Source organism: Haemorhous mexicanus, chromosome 4, assembly GCF_027477595.1.
Source record: "Haemorhous mexicanus isolate bHaeMex1 chromosome 4, bHaeMex1.pri, whole genome shotgun sequence".
NCBI lineage: Eukaryota > Metazoa > Chordata > Aves > Passeriformes > Fringillidae > Haemorhous > Haemorhous mexicanus.
Window position 1 is genome coordinate 16,694,761 of NC_082344.1, and position 23,163 is coordinate 16,717,923.

A 23,163-nucleotide genomic window follows, 5' to 3' on the forward strand; every position below is an offset into this window, starting at 1 on the left:
TATTCACTGGGGCTTGGACCGAGCGGGGGTAGCTTTAATACTTCTTCTCAAAATGATGCGAAATGGCTGTTACTCAAAAATTTAACCAGTACAACCTCTTGGCGAGGCCTCCTCGTACTTTCCCCGAGGATGAGCGGGACTCCAAACACCCACCGCCGGCCCCTGCACCACTACCGTAGGGGCGGTCCGGGGTTGCCCAGGAGAGTGGAGGGAGGCGTGGGAGGAGGAGAAGGACGGCGGGAAGGAGGTCCCGGCCGCTACTCCCGCAGGGAGCCAGGGGGACTACAACTCCCTCTGTACTCCGGAATTTCCGCTAGAGGGCGGGGAAGGGGCCGCGGCGGTGGGGCCGATGGCGGGTGGTGGCGGCTGCCAGCGCCGTCGAGAGCAGCTGGAGCTGGAGCAGCTGGGGCAGGCGGCGCGGGCCGGCTCCTGCCCGCCGTCGCCGCCGCTCTCCGTCTGCTCGCGGCAGGCCTGGAGCCGGGACAACCCGGGCTTCGAGCCTGAGGAGGACGCGGCGGCGGCGGCGGCGGGGCCGGTGCTGGAGATGGACGTGGAGTGGGGCAGCCGAGCCGCGTCGTCGCTGGGCAGCGGCACGGGGGGCCCGGTGGGCGGCGGGCGGCGGGCGCGGAGGGCCCCCGCGGGGCGCGGCGGAGCCGAGGGGCCCGGCCGCCTCCCGGGGCCGCCCGACGGAGCCGCGCCCCGCAGAGCGGCCTGGGCCAAGCGCCTGGCGCGGAGACTGCGAGGTGAGAGGGACCCGGCCACGCACCCCGCACCCTGACCCGGCTCCTCAAGCGCAGATGTCGCTTCCTGCGCGCTGTAGAGTTGTTGGTAGTCTCTCCTCTGTAGTTGCCTGTAGTCCTCCTTTCCCTCTGCCCCTGTCCTTTTCCATCCTGTGTCTCTATATCCCCATCTCTTCGTGCACATCTGTCTTCCGATCCCCGTCCCGATTATGGCCCCCAGCACACGCAGATGCAACCCCATCTCTCTTCTTCCTTTCCCCACCTCTCTGCCTCCCAGGTCTTACTCCTGGCTGCTTTCCGTGTAAGACACTCCGGCACGGGGGAAGTTTAGGTTGAACATTAGGATGAATTTCTTCGCAGAAGAGGTGGCATTGGAATGGACTGCCCAGGGACGTGGTGGAGTCATGGTCTCTGGAGGCGTTTAAGGAAAGACTAGATGTGGTATTCGGTGCCATGGTCAAATTGACATGGTGATGTTGGGTCATTGGTTGGACATGATGATCTCCAGAGGTCTTTTCCAACCTTGGCTTTCTGCCCCAGCACCAGGTCTTTGGAAGTTTGGGGCAGAATGCTTCTGCTTCTTTTTCTGCAATACCCCATTCTATAGAAGTGGTTAGGATGGGATGGGATGGGATACTTAGAGTGGACTGCTGGGATGGTGTTTGAATCACTTCTTTTTCTGCAGTATTGTGCAGTGCCTTGGTGCTGCCGTTTACAGTCAAGTGCTGCCTGTGGTCACACAGCTGGTGACCAGGGACAGAGTTGGAAGCAAAACTGAGCACGTATCAAGTGAGCATTTGAGGTGTCGTTCAAAGCTTACTACAGTAACTTCCTGCTGGTCTGGCCTTGTACAGGGTTGATTTGACAGCAGCAGAGAGAATGCAGGATGGGGAGTCCTTTGGATTTAAGGTTGTGAGAACATGTTGAAAACCCTCCTTTCTTTTCAGAGAAGCTTAAAATGTCAGCTTCAAACTACAAGCATTTTAAACAGAGCATTGGTTTAAGTGTTGGGTAAAATCTTAATAGTAATAAAGCTGCAGAAAAAGCAAACCATAATTAGAAAATAAAGATTCTTCTTCTGAAACGTGGATTTTCTGAAGATAGTAGATAATACTGTTGTTACTGGCTACCATGGCATCAGTGGAACTATGAAAACAAGCTTGACTTTAAGCAAGGATTTGTACCTTCTCTGATTTTCATGTGCATTCAAAGACTGTTTGCTGTAGTGATTTCTCTAGCTTTGGCTGTATTGCACCAAAAGAAATCCCTCTTGAACATTGCGATACCTTAGTGGTATGCAAGTCAGACTTGCAGAGATTATGGAATAGAGCATGCTTTCTTTTTAGGAGATTTTATTGGGACCATGTTCAATGACCGAAGTTACTTCATAACAAGAAACTAGAATAACCAGGAAAAACTACGAGTAATAATTGTGTTGTGCATGAATTGGCACTGTGCTGTTTGGAGTCTCTAGCAGTGTGTTTGTTTTAGTCCATTGCTGAGATATGTAATTGCCTAAGAAAAGAGCTGCTTCACATGGAGGAAGTTAAGTCCTTTTATAAAAAGTTTTGCAAAGTTTTTATACTTCAGATGCTCTCTTCATCTTAGTTGTTGCCAAGAAGAAGCCTCCTGTGCATGTTTTTAGATGTGGTGGAAACCAGCAATGTTTTTACACCAGGCAAATGTGAGTGACCTGGTGGTGACCTGGCAGGTGTTGCTCCTATTCCATCTCTGTTGTGATTTGTGCAGTAGTACTGAAAACAGTTTCTGTTGATTCCTGACCTCCTTCTATAGGCAAGTGTAGCTAAAGTTACTGTAGTTGACAGATCCTTTTCTGGCTCTTTGATGAGAATGTTGCCATAAATTCCTGGGCACAGTAAATGTCTGGATGAGACTTTGGTGCTGTGGAGGTACTGCAGGGCGCTGTACTTCTGTGGAATAGGTAACACCTTACCTGAAGAATGTGATCCCTGTGCTGCACAGTTTAAAGGGGCTGATTGGAAGCCTGACATTATTATTGGGCACTTTAGGGATAACTGCAGGATTGCTATTGGAAAGAATACTCCACGTTTTTTTAGATATTCCATGGATATCCATGGATATCTTTGAGGACTGGAAATGGTGCATTCAGTTTTATTTCAAGGACTACAGAAAAGTTGGCATAGATTTATTTAATAGAATTCCATCTAACTAGACAGAATTCAACAAGAGGGAACAATCCTGTGGATACCACAAGTGATAGTGTCACCATGGCAAAAAAGACGCCTCTTAATATTGAAGGATGTTCAATGACAGATTGCACTTTACTTGCTATGACTTATGAAAGAAAAATGCAGAAAGGATTTAAAGTATTGGGATTTTGGTAATTGCTGTAGCAGGAGTTACTAAGTGAATAGAACCGACTATCAGTAGTTGAGGTTCTTCTTTATGTGGATTCTGTTCAGATTCTAACATGAATGTTTGTGAAGTGCCTTTAGTTCCTCTAGTTTTACAGATCTCTTCAGCAAATATCCCAGATGCTGAGAGAAGAGGGACTGATTATTCTACTCTGTTAAGGAGGAAGTTACCAGAAGTTTTGATGGTAAAAACAAGGTGTGTTTCCAGAGCCATCCTGGAAAGGTAATCTTGCCTTGTAGAGCTGTACTTGGTCACCCAGTGCTGCCATGTCCTCATGTCTGTCATTTCTGATGTGTGTTGGGCATTTCTTGAAAGGTTTTCTTAGTTATTGTTATATAAAGATGCAAAATACCCTTCCCAGTCACTCATTAATTGATACTTTCATGAAGACTGCTACAAACAGAATGAGTATGAGCAACTGTTAGTTGCAGATTTATTTGATGAAAATACACAGATTCTGTCAAAAAGTTGGTGAACAGCAAATGTATATAAGAAAATGTATATAACAAAACAGTTTTGTTGCTTGCAGCAGATGTCAAATCCAGCACTGCTTACCTCTACCATGTTTGATGCATCTAAATCAGTATTCTAACAAGGGGAAAAGGGGAATAATATATTTATATTGCAAAAATGTAACAGCTAATAAAAGCTCCAAGCTAGCTGATGGGAAAATTCAATGTTCATTTAGCACAAAAATCGTTGTGTGATCCCTGGTGCTGTTTAGTTGGATTTTTTCTTTGCCATAACTTTCTGTTCTTTGCTGACTTGACTCCTAATGATAGTCTAATATAACAGAGTTTGAGTGTGGAAACTTTCTGCTTCTGCTCACCACATATCTTATTGGTGAATAATTGCTGACAGCTGGGACTTGGCTTTCTCGCCAGCTTAGCTCACTGGCTTTTCCAGCCTTTTCTTCCTCTCTTCCATAATGTCTTTCTGCTGCAATGTAGCGCTGTGTTAAAGGCTGAATTTATTGAGTTGTTATTATTATTAGTGACTCAGTAAATGTTCTTGGATTTGTGTTTTTGTCTTCAAGAATAACCTAATGGGGAGGATTTGGTGTTCATTGTAGTAAAGTTGCAGTCTTTATCTGCACATTTTCAAACACGGCCTTAAAGAACAGCTTTGAAAAAGCTCTCCTATTTGGGGGCTGACACTAGTGAGGGCCCTAAGTTACCAATTAAATCATGTGAACAGAGGTTAGTGCTGAAACTGTTAGTGCTTGCTGTGCCCATGCAAGAGAAGTTTCCAGTTTATGTCACAACTTAAAAATGTGGTAGCTGAAAGGCTTCAAGAAACATCTAAGACATTTTTTTTTCTCATTTATGCAGGTAGAGGTAAGAGCTTCCTTATTCCCATCTCTGTTTGCAAACAAAGGTCTGCAGCAGGCATCTTAGCCCATTGTCTTAGCCTTACAGCAGTGGTTGCATATTTACTGAACTCATGCTTCATTGTCAGGTTTATAATGCGTTTTGGCTATCCCTTGTTACTGTTACACTTCAAATTACTGTGATATGTTTGATGGATCCAGGATTTTTCCTAGGTAGTTTGAGGTTGCTACATTTCCATCTACTGAGAAAGTAAAGGATGTTTTGAAAGGTTAGCTGTTTAAAACACCTGAAAAGAATGGAAATTTACTGCAGTTCTGTAGGAGTGAATTTTTAGTTTTAAATGCTGTTTCACTGATCAGAAACTGAGGTCAAATTGCCTTGCTTTAGGTTTAAATGAAGAGAAGAGTCTGAGCAACAGCAGCTGTTCCCTGCTTTTTTCTATTCTGTACTAGGCATAGGAAATAAGGATGGTGATTGCTAACTTGATTTTGTTTCAAGGTGGTTGTTCCTTTGAAAAGACTCTATTTAAAAGATCCTTTTGCTTTTTTGTTGCCCACTTGGAAGAGATCACCAAAGTTCAATAGCTTCTCTCCCTTTCTTTTTGGGAATGTCAAGCATTATATGAAATGAGGACCAGGCAGAAGCAGTTCAGCTGATGCAGTTGCTCAAGCTGACATCTAGTCTGTACAGCAGTTGCTCATTTAGGCTGCTACTGATGTTTAATTGATAACTCTTTGTTGTGCAGGGAAAGAAACCATGCAGAAATGCTCACCAACATCCCTGCTGTGTCTCTTGCCTATTTGAGAGGGGAAGGTTATGATACGGTGTTTTAAAAATAAGTTTGACTCAAGTATTCTCCTTTCATGTAGAAAATTCAGACTGCTTCTAAAGGCTCAATAATGAATGTGCATTTTCATTCATTGAGCAATGATTTGCATGTTTATAAGAAAACATACCAAAGCACTGCATTTCCATATCTTGAAGGATGGCTGTTGTCTTGGTTTGGAAAGACAGGTACCTGCTAAAGGCAGGAGCCTCCCCTGAAATGGAGAATGCAAACCCTCCCCACCCCTCCGAATTGCGATGAATTTTAAATTAAGGGGCTCTCAGGCGAGAGCAGGAAATAACGGTTCTTTAATAAGGAAAAAAAAAAAACCCAGGATAAAATAAAACAATGCAATACACTAGAACAACACTGACAGAGTCAGAACTCAACCTGACAACCTGTTGGTCGGGATGTTGGTAGCAATCCAGTTGGAAGAGTGGCTGCAGTCCTCCTGAAGTGTCAGATGTGGTTCTATGGGAGCAGGGGGTCCTGTAGAAAAGGGTGTATTCTTCCTCCGCAGATCCCGTGGAAGTAGAAGCAGCTGCTGTTCCTCTGGAGAATCCAGTGGGAAGCCGTGCTTGTGTTTCAGAATCTCCAGATTATATCTGGGCAGCAATGCTTGGCTCCTCCCTCTGCGTGGAGCATCTCACAGTGGGATGTTATAGTTCTTATCAGTCATGCAGTGACATTCAGCATGACTTGTTATCAGCAGATGTCCCCTGCTGAGGGGGTAGTGATTATGATCACTCAGGGAGAGAGATAAGGAGAATTGCCCACTTGACACAAGACAACTGCCATACAGATGGTAATAGAATACATCTTGCCTTGCAGTCTGGAATGTTTCTGTATCCTTGTATCTGTTTTTATACCATATAGTTCTAAGCAACAGTATTTATGCAAATCTTCCTAAGATTCTGTTAGAGTTCTGCTGAACTGTTCCTAAATTATTATGGTATCTCATTGATAGTTGATACTGCCTCAGGCCCCATTCTGTCTGCAAACAAAGCTCCTCTTGCTTAAACTTAAAATCCATAGAAGAACCTGCAGCAATGACAAAGGTTAAGCTTTCAACACCACTTACTATGTCACTTGTGTATCTGTACCAGACATCTGTGCACATCATTATATATATATATATCTTTTTCCTTTTAAGGTCTGTGGGGGACAAGACTCATGGAAGAGAGCAACATCAGCAGAGAGCAGTACTTGAAAAGTATTTTACGGGAGCTGATCACGTACATGGTTTTCCTCGTGGTCCTGTGTATCTGTAAGTACTATTCAGCACCAGTGCATCCAGTTCTGTGCTACCTGCTTGTTGTGATTTCAGAAAGAAGGTTGTTTGATGTGGGAGAATTAATAGACAGGTAGGCAAATACTTGGAATCAAATATTTCTCTTTTTTCTGTGCAAGGGCTGTTGCTTGAGACTGAAAATACTACAACTTTCTGCGTCTTAACAAGTTTAGAATCTTCAGGCAGGATGATAATAGACTTGTTCTTTGTTTTTAGAGAGAGCATTTTTTTATTGTAGTACCACATTGCAGTGTAATACTTCTGCTACACTTTTTGAAATCACTGAGAAGAAATGGTAAAAGAAGAGGAGGAGTTAGCCATCCAGGACAAATAATTGAATCACCACATTTGAAGTTCATCAGCAAGGTTATATACAGATCACAGCTGGAGACTTCTGTGGTTTGTGCCATTTGTTGTCTTGATACCATATGAAGTATCATAACTCTAAAGAACACAGAACATAGTAACATTAAATTTACAATGCAAGAAAGAACTTCTTGTGGAGTTACAAAATATCTGTTTTATTTGTTTGCTAGGGAGAAAACCAACAAAATTAAGTTAGTGTATCTTTAGAAAGCCAGTATGTTTCAAGTCTCCAGTTTTTAGTGTGAGCAGTTGTGCTGTAAATGGCTGAAATGCTGGTAACTCTTGGTGACTCTTGCCATTTATGATCAGTTGTAATACAACAAAATGATGTTTTAAATTTTTGTGAGAGGGAATCTGAGTGGAAAAGCAAAAAAAAAAAAAAACTACACTGTTAGACTGAGAGCAAGTCTTTTCTGCTTGAGCATAACAGAATTACTAAAAAGCCCAAATTTTATACTATTGACAGAACTGTTTTGATGTTGTACTGCAGGCATGTTTATATTTTAAAAATCATGGTTTTTTTCCTTCCTGAGTAATTTAAGAATGCTTAGAGCAGGTTTATGAATAAAGCAGTGCAAGGGTGCTTGTGGTTGGCACACTGTAGCACCAGGACAAGTGTTGCAGTGAGGGATCTGTTTTAAAGGGAAATTTGTTTCAGCAGGAGAAGTTTGACTCTTAACAGGCTGTTAACTGTTTGTTTTGCTACAGAAAAAGATTTTTGCTAACAGAATAAAGGAAAAATGTAGTGTGTTAAATATCTGGAGCTATTTCTAGCTTATTAGTATTTTTTAAGTATCCTTTTTATTTTTCACATAAGCAATAACTGGAGGTCAGTCTGGTCTGTGGCTTGGCATGCCCTAGGAAAGGGCTTCCCAGTGCAGGCTAAATGCTGTGAGCATTTCTTGTTCTCTTGTTGTTTGGAGAGTAAGGTTTAGAGAGAATCCAGGTGTTGCACAGTCACATGATACATTCCATGTGCACAGCAGAACTCTTATTAAAAATAGTTCTAGCTCTCTGGTCATTAAGGGAAACAAAAAATTTATAAATTTTATACAATTACCAAAACGGACAGTGATTGTTCAGTGTAGGCCTAATCTTTCAGTCTCCTCTGCGTTTTAGCCATGGAGTGGTTCAAGTATTTACAGGTGGTAACAATACCTATCGGCAGTGGAGGGACAGGGGAATCTGAGCTTGGATCAGAAGCCAATTTTATTGAGAATATAAGGCATTTATATATTGTTTTACTGGTATGGCACTTAAATAAGGTTCTATTTTTGGTAACAATTTCCCAGTGTTTACACATTCTTCATGTCATCACATCACCTGGTAACATCATCTTATCACAAAAGTTTCACAACATGTCTCTTGCTCACTTCTTGCCCAGGGAGAATTTATCTGTATTTGTCTCTCCCAAGGTTTCTGCTTGATCAGGCCTAGGATATCAGGCTCCTTTATCAGTTCCATTGTACTCTCTGTTTTATTCCCCATAAATACCCATGCCAGAGACTATTTCCTCAACCCATCTTAGTTTTGTACATCATTTTGTAATTTATGCTCTGTGGCCCTCAGCCATACCTTTGGCCCTGTGTGTGGAAAAGGAGTAATACAGTCATTTGTTTTCTGTGGGGAGTTTCTCTTAAAGGCACTGCACATCTGTTCTGGAAGTTCATTTCTTAATCCATGTCACTCCCAGTGCCCTGCAGTATCCTGGTTGACTGTCATTATCTGCTCAAGCAGAGCATAGTTGTCCTGAGGTCTTTGTGCCATCTGTACCAGTTCTCTATGCATACCTTGGATAGCACAAGCCACCTAAAAAGGCCCTGCCTGCCTCTCTTCAGGCTGCTGAATTGTGTCTTAGTTTTCCTTGAGGTTTACTTTGGTAGAAGCATTAATAATAGAATGAGGTGTGGAAAGGAGAAGAGAGTATTATAAATTGATTGATCAGTCTACCTTCACTGCTTTTTGTATTTTAATCACAGTTGACAGATATATGCTACTTGGTGTGGATTTTGTTTTGGAGCTTAATAGTTCCCCTACAAAATCTGTACAAATACAACGTGATGTATTCAAAACAAATAAAGGTTTGGTTTTGTTGTTTAGTGGGGTTTTTTTGTTTGTTTGGTTGGTTGGGTTTTTTTTGTTTGGTTTTTTTGGTTTTTTTTTTTCCCGCTTTATTTCATTCCTTTATCTCTCACTCCTTACCAAACCTTCTGCAGTGACTTATGGGACAGTGAGTTCCAGTATGTACTATTATACAAGGGTTATGTCACAGCTCTTCCTGGAAACACCTGTGTCAAAAACGGAGAAAACTGATTTCAAAACTTTGTCCACAATGGATGACTTCTGGAAGGTAATCTAAACCCAAGTTTTTATATCTCTGTTGCTCTGGTTCACTGGTACTGTCATGAACCGTAAATTTAACCTTCAGAATCTTATTTCCTAACATGGTCGGGCTTATGCATGAAAATCTATGTGCACAGTGTCAAAGCTATGGAACAAAGTAGGTCTGGTCTTTAATATGTGAAAATTTAGAGCTCAAATAATGTTGGTGGGGCAGGGTAGGGCAGATTTGTGGGATGTCTTTGGAGGACAGGTAACAGCAAAGTCTTATGTCAGAGAAATTATTAACTGCAATTCTAACACTTCTGTGGAATGAAGATCTACAAAAACAGTGCTAGCAGCATGCAAACTGAAGTTCTGTAATCCTCCCCAGTTCACAGAAGGTCCTTTGCTGGATGGTCTTTACTGGGAAATGTGGTACAACAACAAAACCATGGCAGAAAACAAAAGCTTCATTTATTATGAGAACCTGCTCCTAGGAGTGCCTCGCATTCGGCAGCTGAAAGTCAGAAATGGTTCCTGCGCCATACCCGAAGATTTAAAGGAGGAAATCAAAGACTGCTATGATGTCTATTCTGTAGCTAATGAAGATACTGCTCCTTTTGGACTCCGGAATGGAACTGCGTACGTAGCATTGCTGTAGATACATACTAATTTTTTATATACTTGTGACTCATTTTTCTATCTTAATTTTAAGGTGTTAGTCAAAGGAACTTTGTAACTTCTTTCTCAGAGGTTATATCAAAACTTTGTAGCAAGGACCCTCTGAATTAAAGTATATTTAATAGCTAATGCATGTTTTTTGGTCAGGTTTTTTTGGTGTCTGTTTTATTAATTGTAAGTTGAAAGTGGAAAGACCAATGTGCTCTTTTTCACTTCTGAGCTAGCTGGACATACACCAATGAGAAGGATTTGAATGGCAGCAGCCACTGGGGCTTGATTGCCACATACAGCGGGGCTGGTTATTACCAAGACCTCTCGAGGACCAGAGAAGTGACAGCTCTGCAGATTGCAAGCCTGAAGGAGAACCTGTGGCTGGACAGAGGGACCCGAGCAGCCTTCATTGATTTCTCTGTGTACAATGCAAATATCAACCTGTTGTGCGTGATCAGGTATGAACAGAACCACGACAGTGTTCAATTGCACAGTGTGGGTTGTAGACCTGGAGTTTTCTTTTGATGGCTTTGTTTTGGGGACATAGGTGTATCTGTGATATTTCTGCCCAATGTCCGGGAGAAATGACAAGGACTCCTCCATGGATATCAGAAGGCTAATTAATTGTTTTATTATGCTATATTATTCTATATTAAATAACTCTATATTACATTATGTCTAAACTGAATCTGCACAAGCACCCAACTGCACTCAGCTGCACAGAATCTTGTGACTGTCTGCTGACCAAGAGTCTGCTCATGCACTTGGCCCTGATAGGCCAAGGAAACAAAACACCTATCACTTTGGGTAAACAATCTCCATATTGCATTCTACTTTGGCACAACACAGGAGCAGTGAATGAGATAAGAATTGTTTTGATAATTCTTTTCTCTGCTTCTCTCACTGCTTCTCTCAGGTTCAGAGAATGTGAATCCCACATAGGTGAGTGTATGTTTTGTGTAAAAGGGACAGACAACTGAAGGCCATGCCTCTGTGTCGAAGAAGTCAAACTCCTCATGGAGTCTGTCCTGGCTTTCCTGGTGCTACAATGCCTTGGGCATGTGCCACAATGCCTTGGGCAGTTTGCGGGAGACCTTTCTAGAGAGTTGGCATATTCAAGTAAATACATGGATATAGAGTATCAGCCTTTGGTTTGGACAGAATGAAAAAGGCAGAGATTGAAACAAATCTTTCTGTCTCTGTTTTCTCACTGTTCCTGAAAGGCTTTGAGTTTTAGTCAACATTGAGTGTGGTCACATTTACAACTTTTGTGTGGTATGAAAAATCGGAATCATATGTGGGTTTGTTTCTATTATTTAGATAATTGTACAGATAAACCCAAGTGTCTTTTAGTAGGCTTTTCATCAGTTCTTGTTAAATTAAATTCTTTTTTTCTTTGCCTTTTTTTAAATGCAGGTTGCTAGTAGAGTTTCCAGCCACTGGAGGCCTGGTTACATCTTGGGACTTTCAGCCTGTGAGGCTGATTCATTACATCTCCACTTTTGATTTTTTCCTGGCAGCCTGTGAAATGTCCTTCTGTCTTTTTGTTCTGTATTATATGGTGGAAGAGGTCTTAGAAATTCGCATTCATAGACTGCGTTACTTCAGAAGTGTTTGGAATTGCCTTGATATCCTTATCATTGTAGTAAGTAACCTTTGTAATCAGGCTGAAATTGCTTTCTGAAGTGCACTTTGTGGGAGACATGAATTACTCAGTGTTCCTGTTGTGGTTTTGAGGTACAGGACCATCATTAGGAAGGATACTCCCAGACTATTTGGCTATTCAGTCTGAATATGACAATTTTAGTCTGTGTTGCAATGTTGGAATGTTTCGCAAAGTTGGTTGTTCTCTCTTCAGTGCTTTCAGCTTGGTGCAAAGTTAGAGTATTTCTCCATCATGCATTTTCAGTTTTTGTTTATACAGACTTTTACTGAAGGTGACAAACTTGCCCTCCCTTCTACATATCTGGTACAGACTCTTGCACTGGCTTTCAAATAAGAAAATCATCTGCTTTAAAGGAGTGATTTACATTTCAAGGAATGGGACTTGGATTTAAATATGTTTGCAAAGAACCACAAGAAGATTTATCTTGGTATTAAATACTCACCAGCTAATACCAAATTTGAACAAGTGCCTCAGAATTGTAGAGTGCTAGCAGCTGTCTAGGTTAAGTGGACAGTGTTGCACATCAGTAATCTTAGTGCACCAGAAAATAAGAGCTTTGGATATAAAGCTGCATAATATAATTCTCTCTGGACTCAGATCAAGCTGTGCTTACCAAAAGTATACAAAGCCAGAAATGCTGAAACAGTTCCAGTTCCATACTCGTTTTGTATCTTCAGGCTTGGATTAATCAAAGGTTTCAAGTCTTGAAGCCAGCATTTGTAATCCAGGCAAATATTACTTGCATCACTGTGCTTTGTAAACGAAGGGCTGCTTAGGAGGATGTTTACATGAACTGTGTGCTGTTTTTCACACTTAATGGTTGGGCAGGGAAAAAATGCGTTGCTATTACAGTCAGTGAAGAGTATTCAAGTGTGAGTGTAAAATTCAGTTCACACAAGAGGTCAGAATTCTATGTTTATGCCTTGCCTGAGCGGCACTTTTTAAATGTAGGATTATGTACTTATGGCTCTCTATATGTGGTGAAGTGTTCACTTACAGTAATGAACATTTGTTGAAGTGAAAGCAAGAAACCTCTATGGTAAAACTGCAGCTTCTCTGCTGTTGCTTGTTGTGGGCAATACTGCTCAGTCTGTGGTTTGGAGAAACTGTAGTACCTTCTTGGCTACTGCTGTCTTTCTGCTCTGTGTTCTTTTTCAGCTTTGTCTGTTTGAGTTGTCATATTCTGTTCCTTACATTTTCTTCTCTGCAACAACATCACTTCTGTAATCCTGATAGGTGCCACTGTCATCTTGTTCTTTACTAAAAGTGGTGAGAAAATTACTTTTAAATCTTTTTACTCCCAGACTATTTGTCTGTAGTCCAGGACTATAATGGTTTTACTGTGAAATGCATGAAGTTCCTCATATCTTAACTTTATCTGACATAAATGTCTCAAACAAGTTGTTTTAAAACCCTAATTACTTTTTGTAAATATGTGTGTTTCTTTTGTCTTCAGCTGTCTGTGGTAGCTATAGGAATTAGCATGTATAGGACATCAGCTGTCGATATGCTCCTGAAGAAGCTGCTGGAAGATCAGAACTCATTCCCCAATTTCGAACCCTTAGCATATTGGCAAATGCAGTTTAACAACATTGCTGCAGTCACTGTGTTTTTTGTCTGGATTAAGGTAACTCAAGACACACGTCTTTATTCTACCATTTGAATGTAAGCAGTATTCTGAGTTTCATGAGATACATTATTTGAGGTTTACTTGTGTTTTTCTCAAAGTCAATCATGTGAGAAAGTCAAAACAGTGATAACTTCTTGCAGATGAAAAGCTAAGCTGCAATTTGCCACAGGTGGAGTCAGCTCTTGTTTAGGTCTAGAAAATGTAGTCAGTCCTTGTGTTTTGTCAGCAGACATATTAAGAAATGTTTTTATTATTCCTCAGTTGATAAGTCAGTAATTCTTACTGGGTACTGCTTTGTCTCTAGCCATGTTCAGTAAGACATCTCAGGTAAAAGAGTGGAGAGCAATTATGTTAAGAAATTGTCTTCCTTCTCTTTTCAGCTTTTTTCTTTGTTTTTTTTTCTTATAACAGCTTTTCAAATTTGTTAACGTCAACAGAACGATGAGTCAGTTATCCACCACGATGTCTCGCTGTGTCAAGGATGTAATTGGCTTTGCCATTATGTTTTTTATTATTTTCTTAGCATATGCTCAGTTGGCCTATCTTGTCTTCGGCACTCAAATTGATGACTTCAGCACTTTCCAAGATTGCATGTAAGTACAGGTATAAAAAATGGAAAGAAGATTTTGGTGTGTTGCTGAATCGGTTACTTTATCAGAGGCAAATCCTGTGACATCCATCTAAGCAGATAAGATGCAGGTACACCGCTGTTGATATAACCTGGTAGCAAGCACATTTTTATAACATTTTTATCTCTGTGTTATTGCTGTCAGAGCAGTAAGCTAAAAATGGCAGGGCTGGGTTGGTGTGATATGATTTTTACAGGGGCTGGTTACGTTCCTAGACAAAGCAATGACTCCGTGTTCAGTGGTTATATGCTTATTGAAATATTGGATGCATAATAAGATTGTGTTCCTGATAGTGTTCATAGTTGCTTGACTCAGAGTGCATCTTAGACAACCAAAAATTTTATAAGTATCAGGAATCCGGGAGAGAAAGAGGTCTTAATATAAGATTGCTAATCAATTTTTCCTTGGTTGATTTGGTGCAACACAACCTGATTGTAACTGAGGAAATTAATAGGTTGTTCAGTCACTGATTTCCCCTGCTCCCTTACGCTGGGGCAGTGTTGCAAGGAGTTTCTTGCAGAGAAGTGAAGGAACTGGAAATATGCTGACGGTGCCATAAATTGCCAAGCTTCTTCTGGCTTAGAGAGAGCAGGTTGGGGTTGTTTGTGTGTGAGGAAGATGGGAGTGGGTCTAAGAGCTTCACAGTAGTAATTGTTAGTTTGCTCTGCTTCCTGTTGTGACCAAAAAGGAGAAATAACCCCCATGGTTTTATTCTGTGTGTGGCACCTGACTGTGAGTTGGGTTATGCCTATAAGATGTGCTTGATGAATTGTTTTTGCAGACCCTTATAAAGTGTTACAACAGTGCAGATCTCTCCGCAGCCTATCAGTCACACTGCTAGAATAAAATAGTTTGAGAATCCTCACACAGCTCCAGCAATATTTGCTTCAACTCCTTCATGTCTTTTGTTTTTTAAGATTTACTCAATTCCGCATCATTTTGGGAGACTTCAACTTCACAGAGGTTGAAGAAGCTAATCGAATTTTGGGACCTGTTTATTTCACTACATTTGTGTTCTTTATGTTCTTCATTCTTTTGGTATGTACACTTTGTTTATGTGGGGTGGGTCAGTGGCTGTTTTTGTATCACTTGTCCTTTGATTCCTGCTGCTACTTTTGGGGCTTTTTCTGATAATGATGAATGTATGGCCCAGGAAGGGGCCTGACTGCTACAGGGCTGGTCACTACACTCTTTCCTGTTTTTCCTCATTTAAAATTGATTTGCATAGTATATTTTTTGTCATTCTCATGTAGTGATCCACATTTTTAATTTATTATTAATATTAATTTTATTTCTAAGATCTGAATAGTGCCTGGTTGGCAGATACAGCAAGGCTGTCTCTTTTGCTGAAAAGTAGCTGTACTGTTCCATGCAGTCTCTTGATTCATAAAGTGCTCTAATGTGTAGCTGGCTGGGTTTACAACAGCCTTGTTCTTGCATGCCACACACAGCTTTGCCTGCTGCAAGAGCATGGTTTTTCAGCGGTCCTGTATAATAATAATTTTTAGTGTTATTTAGTGACCCTCATACTTAGTGCAGCTTTCTATTACTATTTAAGGTGACGAGGAATGGCATTCAGATTTTATTTGTGGGAAAATACTTCATCTTGGATGTTCACTAGTAAGGATGCAGAGAATTTTAAGTGTTTTGTGAGGAATTTAAGTGGTCGGTGAGATGGACCAGGATTCAATGGGAAAATAACAAATGTGTCACTATGTGCCAAAGGTTCACATAAAGCAGGTTTCTTATTTGCTTTGTAGCACCTAAAGTATTCCAGAGGAACAGTCTCGTGTCCAGCAAGGGAAAGAAATCTCTTTTTTTTAAGGGGCAACAGAAAAGCACTGGAAGGTGAAGTCAGAGCAGGTTATCCAAAATACTCACTGTAATTTGTGTGTTTTTTAATGTCATTTTGCCTGAATGAAATGTTGATGCAAGTCCCTTGAGACAGTCTGAGACCTGGAAATTAAGTTAGGGAAGATGGGCAGAAAGCTCCAACTCTTAAAGCTGGGCAAAGTAGTAGCAGAAAATAGCACAAGAGTGAATTGTCAAGTTACCTCTTAGTTCTCTTGTGTTGAGCATGAGTGCCTAAAGATACAGCACTGAAAGATTGTTCTGAAACATGTTTTTTAACATGAGGAAACAGAGGATAACATTGCCTTTCTACATTGAACATGCCAGTAAATTGAGTAACTCTTCTTGAATATGCAATTTGTAATTCAGTCGTGTTTACTCCATGTCTAGCAGGACCTTTTCAGCAATCACAGCATGGTTTGATTAAGTTACATGCTTGGCACAGAGTTAGTGAGACCGATATTTTCTCCTTTCTCTGTACAAGAAAGAGCTCTTTCCAGAGTTGGTGCCATAAAGCGAAGTGCCTGATTTTAAGCTTTTTGATTTTATCTTTAGTTTGAAATGCAAGCAGAGCTGTAACTAGATAAGAACCTTTGTTTTGTGCTGATTATTACAGGATGAGTAGTTAACTTGATTCCTCAGGCATTTTTGTTGCCAGCTGTTTTGCCTGGATTAATTCACGGCTGTTAGCTGTGTAAGTTTTGCTTTGCAGAGTTTACTGCCACTGCTGTGTGTAGCTGTGAACTGTCTCTGGAAATTAATTCTCCAGTTATGTTAATAACCAGTCATGTTGATTAAAATTTGTTATACTGCAGCACATCATATTTCAATATCAAGCTTTGGATGTTAGTTTCATTTTAAACAGGTCACCATTTTCTTCTGGCCTTTTGAAACAAAATCCATGTTAAGGTCTGCACAGCAAGGTCATAGGAGTAGTAGGGCTCAGTCCTGTTGAAATTTGAAATTTCAACATTTTTGTTTTCTCATGAACAGAACATGTTTTTGGCCATTATCAATGATACCTACTCTGAAGTCAAATCAGATATGGCACAACAGAAGGCAGAAATGGAATTGTCTGACCTTATCAGGAAGGTAAATGCAAAGCTTTATTTGTTTGACATCTTATTTGTCACATCTGAACTTACTTCATAAAATACTATATAAACTGTACAAAGTAAAGCTGGCAGCAGCTGGTGAGAGTACACATCTCAGTTAAAATAAATTAATCTGAGCTGAGTGTAAATTAAATGAGTGAAAACTTCCCATCACAATGTATTTCAGTCACCTGAGACTTTGCCTTGAATAATCACACTGAACACACTGGAGGAGCTTGTACAGTAGCTGATTTCTGTAATCAATAAACTTATTAGAAATGTCATTTAATGAGAAACAACAGACTTTTACTTTCTCTTTTAGGGCTACAACAAAGCCATGATCAAACTTAAATTGAAGAAAACTACTGTTGATGACATTTCAGAAAGTCTGAGACAAGGTGGAGGAAAACTCAATTTTGATGAACTCCGGCAGGATCTCAAAGGGTAAGGGAGTTATTACTTCTTATCTTGAATAGTATACCCAGGGACTTGTGATGTTAACTTTTTGATGTGATTTTCCTCTATCAGAAGCACACTAATGTGGACACAACAGAGTGTTTTTCTCTGCATTATGGCTGATGTTGGCATCGCATACCAGAGAAAGGATTTTGGAGCTCTGGGGCCCAACCTCCTTGAATTTCTGTGTTTTGGGGATTAAAACACAGAAATCTCTGAGGAAGCAGAGACCTTTGAGGAAATGGTAATGTTTCTGTCACACCACTGCAGGAGTTTGTGGACAGTTGCAAGTCCATGGCAAGGGTACAAATGTAGAGATATGGAAGGGAGTTGTGAAGGAGAAATGTTCAATGTAGGGAATATTGGTGCTTTAACTAATGAAGGATAAGGACTGAAGGGTTTTTATCAGTGTTCTGAATCAATAGGAAGCACTGGGACGTCTTTGTCTTGAGGAGGAAAGTCTATTTGAAGTGAAATGTTTTCTAACACACACAGTTCTTTCAGCATCTAAAAAAATGGAAAGTGAAGGAACTGCTTTTACTGCCTTTTCAGGAAGGGGCACACGGATGCAGAGATTGAAGCAATATTTACCAAATATGATCAGGATGGGGACCAGGAATTGACAGAGCGTGAACATCAGCAGATGAGAGATGACCTGGAGAAAGAGATGGTAAGCTCAGCATTAGGAGTGGGATGCCACCAGCACTGTCTGCCAGTCTGCTCCCTGTGCTGGTTTCCTGCCTCAGAAAAATCCTCTTGTCTCCCTTCACTTTTGCTGTCATTCCTGGCTGTCTGAGCAGAACTGTAGAAAGACGCAGGGGAACTGATAGAGGACAGGAGCTCTTTGACCTTGACACCACCATCCCCCATGTACAGGTGAAAGTTTTTTATGTCTTCTCTCTCTCTCTCTCTGGCTTATGTTTTCATGAAGGAGGATCTGGACCTGGATAGGAGCTCTCTACCACGTCCTCTGAGCAGCCGCAGCTTCCCCCGGAGCTTGGACGACTCTGAGGAGGATGAAGATGACGACAGCGGACACAGCTCCAGGAGGAGGGGCAGCAGCTCTAGTGGGGTTTCCTATGAAGAATTCCAAGTGTAAGTTTATCCTTCTGAGTGGGACAAATCTGCATGTTGGATTTTGTTGTTTTCGTTTTCTTTTTATTGTGGGTTTTCTTCTTTGGGTTACATTGTATTCTCTCCTTGATATTAATCAAATTATTTATAATAGCAAGTGTTAGGATTTTCTGGTGCATAAGTCACTCCTTTTAGTAGGTTTCAAGTAATATCAGAACTGGAAGTGCCTTAGAGAGCCTCATGGGAGTTGGTGAGAATATAGAAAATCAGAATTTAAAAAAAAAAAAATCCAGCAACAAAACCCCTGTCCTTAAAACCTTGTCGCTGAAAAGTCAGAGAAAAGGGTCATGTTACAATAATGCCAGAAAATACTTTTCTGGTTTTTTAAGTAGTAAACCCTTGAGTTTATTTTAAGTTCAGTGAGTGCTTTAATGGTTGTTTCTAATAAGATTAAGTTACTCATGAGTGTGTATTTTGTCTGAAGTGATAGATCTCCATATTAATTAATTACAGCAACACTAGCTGAATAAAGAATTATATAACTGGAACCAACAAATTTTCATTATGGTGCCCTAAGATCAGTGAAAGCAGAGTGAAAGATGTACTTTTTTCCCCCATGTGCTTTGCCCCTGTTTTACTTTCTTGCTCTGCTATACCTTGTCCCTCTTGGATGGTCGGACTGGTTTGCGGGAAGTCAGAGGCGTGCTTGGATAACCGTGATGTCTCATCCTTGTCTGCTCTGTGTGTTGACTTGCTAGAATGGTGCTGACTGGGCAATGTCCAAGTCACTGAAGCTCCCACTTGTTGCCCTCAGACTCATGAGGCGGGTGGATCGCATGGAGCATTCCATTGGCAGTATCGTCTCCAAGATCGATGCTGTTATCGTGAAGCTGGAAGCCATGGAGAGGGCCAAGCTAAAAAGGAGAGATGCGTTGGGAAGGCTGTTGGATGGAGTGACAGAGGTAAGAAACTCGCTCTCTGTGATCTGGTCACAACCTGAATGTCTTCCTTTCTGTTGGCCATTCTTCCTACTGCTTGGCAGGATTGAAGGAGCGGTGATAAAGAGGAGGTGGTTGCTTTGGCAGTAGGTGAGTGATTTCAGTTAGGTGTTAGGAAAACATGAAATTTAAAACATGAAATTTTGGAAACACAATTAAAGATTCAGATATGACAACATGTCTTACAGCAGCCCCGTGTCACCATTTAAACCTGTGATCTGGACAACAGTGGTGTCAGTAGTTGCTGAAGCAGCTCCTCCATCCCTTGGTGTCTGTTGGGATTAATACAATATTTTTTGTGGACTAGTCTGTTAGAGTCTATGGGATCCAGCCCAGTCTGCTCTTGTTCTCCTTTGTTACTTCTGGGACTGTGTGTGGCAGGTGGGAGAGGTCACTTCTGTCACAAGGGTTACCTGACTTCTGCTGCTTCCCCTTTCACTCTCTCTTTCCTTGAGGGTCCTTTGGAAGTGGCCAGTGGGAGAAATGTGTTATTTCTATAGAGGCTAAAATCTGTCAGGTGGAATACAAGTTGTGCTTTCCTAGATGGCAACCTGGGCATTTAATTTCATCCCTGGAAATAAAACAGTTTGCTGTGGGAGCTGTATCTCCATTAGCCTATGGAAGTACTCAAGTGGTATAAGAATTTCTTGTGGTTGTATAGGGTTTTGCCTAGACTTCAGTTTGGAAACTGAACTTCCAGCTTGTGTCTTTTAATGTGTTTAGGATGAAAGACTGGGCCGGAACAGTGAAATCCACAGGGAACAAATGGAGCGGCTGGTGCGAGAGGAGCTGGAGCGCTGGGAGTCAGATGACACGGCCTCCCAAATGAGCCATAGGCTGGGAACACCCCTGGGACTGAACGGCCAACCTCGCTCCAGGAACTCTCGGCCATCTTCGTCCCAGTCAGATGGTGTTGATGCAGGAGCAGGAAATGGGGGGAACAATCCATGTGTAGCTTGAGCTTTGTAGGTGATTCCACATGTTTCAGGTCAGTATTCAGCCAGCAAATTCCCCAGCATGAGGGGATCGTTCTGATCAGACCCCTGAGGACATCTTTCACTGGTGGGAAAAAGTAAATATTCACTCCATAAATCATTTTCAGGCCTGTGTAAGCCATGTGTAATGCCAGCAGTGAGAGTGTCACCCTTGGAAATAAAAATGCTGGAAACTGAATGGATAGCATGCGGGACAAAATCTACCAGGACAGAAATCTGATTCTATAAAAATATTATTGGGAACACTTGCACGAGGACAGCAAGCTTCAGACAAAATAATGTGCAGTGGCTGACATACTAAGAGGCTATTAATTTTCTGCTTCCTCTTGGAAAGTACAATTTTTAAAGGCTTTTAAAAGCAAATTTTAAAATAATATGGCATCAGTTTGTCTTATTCATTATAACAGCTTATTCATTATAACACTTTTTTTAAAAATGTGAGTTTCTACTTGTCTTTCTGAGTTATTCTTGGTATACTTAGCATTTTACTTTATTTAAAATATTTTTTTCCTATTTTGAGAGGTACATTTCTTTAAGCAGAAGAAAGTGCACTTAGTTTGTACAACTGTAAACTGCATCATTTTGTGATAGAAACTGAATGCATTATAAGTAGCATTTAGCAAGAAATATTTGAGAACTGCCTCTTCATACCCAACTAATATAATAATTTTCAGCTAAGTTGCAAAGTGCCCATTTTTTAATGTTATCTTTTAATGATTTAAGTGTTTCTGGGATAAACATTCCAGAGGTTATTAGATAAGTACAGCTACTTTGCAGAAAATACATTATTTAAAAGCACACAAAATTGAAAACCCCTGAGTTTTGCTTGGGTGTGACAGGGAAAGGGGCAGAGAAGTTTCTGACAGTTGGGAAAATCTGATCTTGTGCCATGTGAAGTTCTAATCACATCTCAGCTATGTGGTCTGTATTTACATTTAACTAAACTGCTTGTGAAATGATTAGCTACATTTCTACATAGACTTTTCTGCTGAGGTGCAACACAGGATTCCTTTGGGAAGTGTTTATATTATAATCACAGATTTTTTGTATTTAATTCCCTCTGCTTTGTGTCATAGAAGCTTTATTTTTGAAAGGACATGCATGCAACATTGAAATTCTGTTGGTGTCCTATAGAGAGCACCGAGGCAATGTTTGCAGTTTTGCCTGGGAATATGTCTCCATTTGTGGAATGCTGGTTTAGGAGGAAGGCTGTCAGTTGTGTTTTTTTCCTGAAGATGGCAGTGTTCTGCTGTTTAAAGACTGAGAGCTGGTGAAAAAGATAATGGAAAGCTACATAATCAACCATATCTCAGCTATTAGTAGCGTATGTAGAGGAAAAAAGGCCAGTTTAATGAAGTGTAAGTGGCATGTGTTGTGTTGGTGCCTTATGTTTTAACAAGCAGTTGGTATCTCTTCATTCTTGTGGGAGTGCTGCTTAGGCAAAGCTTCCATGTTCCATACATTCTTGCAATGGCATTGCCTGGATATGTGGAATGTCTTTCCTCTAACCAGTGAATTTACTAAAACTAAAGAGAATTCACGCCTTTGCATTTTTGATTTTATGTGAAACCGTACGCACAGAAACCTAATTAATGTAAGCTGGAAGAGGAGGAAATTCAGTACTGGAATTTCTTAGTAGCTGTGTCTCGGGAACAGAATTATCTAGGAGAACAGGTTGTGGCTCTTGTGTGGGTTTTTTGATCCTTATTGGGAAGAAATTCATACCCTTTCACAAGAGTCCTCATGAACTTGCAAAAAAAAGTGCATAGCACAGTGGGTAGGGAATTTGTGTGGGATGAGGGCATTCAGATTAAGCTCTCATTTGCCTTGATTGAAAGGTTTTACACCTCAGAAACCTTTCTGAGGAAAGCTTTTCAGTGTTGAACTGCATTTCTTACTGTAAACAAACAGACCAAAGAGAAACACCAGCTGTACTCATGGCCATCTAGTGTGCAAGGAAAATAGAAAATACTATACCAAAGCAATTTAAATACACAGAGCCTTGTCTTTATATTCATATCCAAGATGTGTCTTTCAAAATGTAAATTCAGTCACTCAGTTCACCTTTCATTTGTACTATATGTTTATTATGAAAATGTTTGCATTATTAGCTGTATTTGGTGGGGTGTATTTCTGTAACATGTCGTTACTTGATAACAAACTTCATCTTGAAGTGCAGTAAGTTTTCATGGGGTACCCATGTGCATTGACAGTGGGCCTTGCAGTAAGTGCATTGCCACTTGATAAATGTTACAAACATTTTATTGATGCATTTTTCAGTTTTAGATATAGCACCAATTTTCACTTATTACAAAGGTACAGTTTTTTGCATAGTAATGTACAGTGTTTGGTCTTATTAGTAAGCTGTTAATTATGCAAGTCTTCTACAATGATCAAGAATGAGCACTTTATTTCCTAATAAACATGTTATATAATCTACAAAGCAAATATTGTGCCTACATTTGGTTTGTTTATAATGGAACATGAATAATCATTTTATTTTTGTTACTTTTAGCTCATATCTTATTCTCAGATTACATAATAAAGGGAGTAGAGGGTGTAGATGAACACAGTGAACTGGGCTGATCCTACTGATTCATTGCCCAAGCAGTCCTTTTTTAACACTTTATTTCAGATTTGTGCTTCTGCAAATGCACAGGTCTGCTTTCTGCTACTTTATGTAGCAGCTCTCACTGCTAGTAACTGTCTCTTTATTACTTGCTGGGCAATTTAAGTTTGTTTTTTTTTTCTCTATTCCCCCTTTTACCTCCCCCTTCGTTTAGGAGAGAATACTACAGCATCTGGAGAGTTTGAATAGAGCTTGG

At 40.7% G+C, this 23,163-nt stretch overlaps 1 protein-coding gene across 3 annotated transcripts; it reads left to right on the plus strand.

Annotated features, from left to right (window-relative positions):
• The first annotated feature begins 329 nt into the window (after positions 1-329).
• PKD2 (polycystin 2, transient receptor potential cation channel) lies at positions 330-22,786 on the plus strand. 3 transcript variants are annotated; one of them, XM_059843892.1, is made up of 15 exons: positions 330-743; positions 6,448-6,561; positions 9,168-9,301; positions 9,665-9,915; positions 10,179-10,403; positions 11,362-11,590; positions 13,068-13,238; positions 13,653-13,834; positions 14,788-14,908; positions 16,715-16,813; positions 17,138-17,259; positions 17,824-17,941; positions 18,203-18,366; positions 19,160-19,307; positions 20,067-22,786. In XM_059843892.1, the coding sequence occupies exons 1-15, from the start codon at positions 350-352 to the stop codon at positions 20,301-20,303; spliced, it is 2,709 nt and encodes a 902-aa protein (XP_059699875.1). In that variant the 5' UTR covers positions 330-349; the 3' UTR covers positions 20,304-22,786. The 3 variants fall into 3 exon arrangements, with proteins under 3 accessions (XP_059699875.1, XP_059699877.1, XP_059699876.1); XM_059843894.1 differs by lacking the exon at positions 330-743 and adding an exon at positions 1,830-3,332; XM_059843893.1 differs by lacking the exon at positions 330-743 and adding an exon at positions 3,340-3,359.
• The last annotated feature ends 377 nt before the right edge of the window (positions 22,787-23,163 follow it).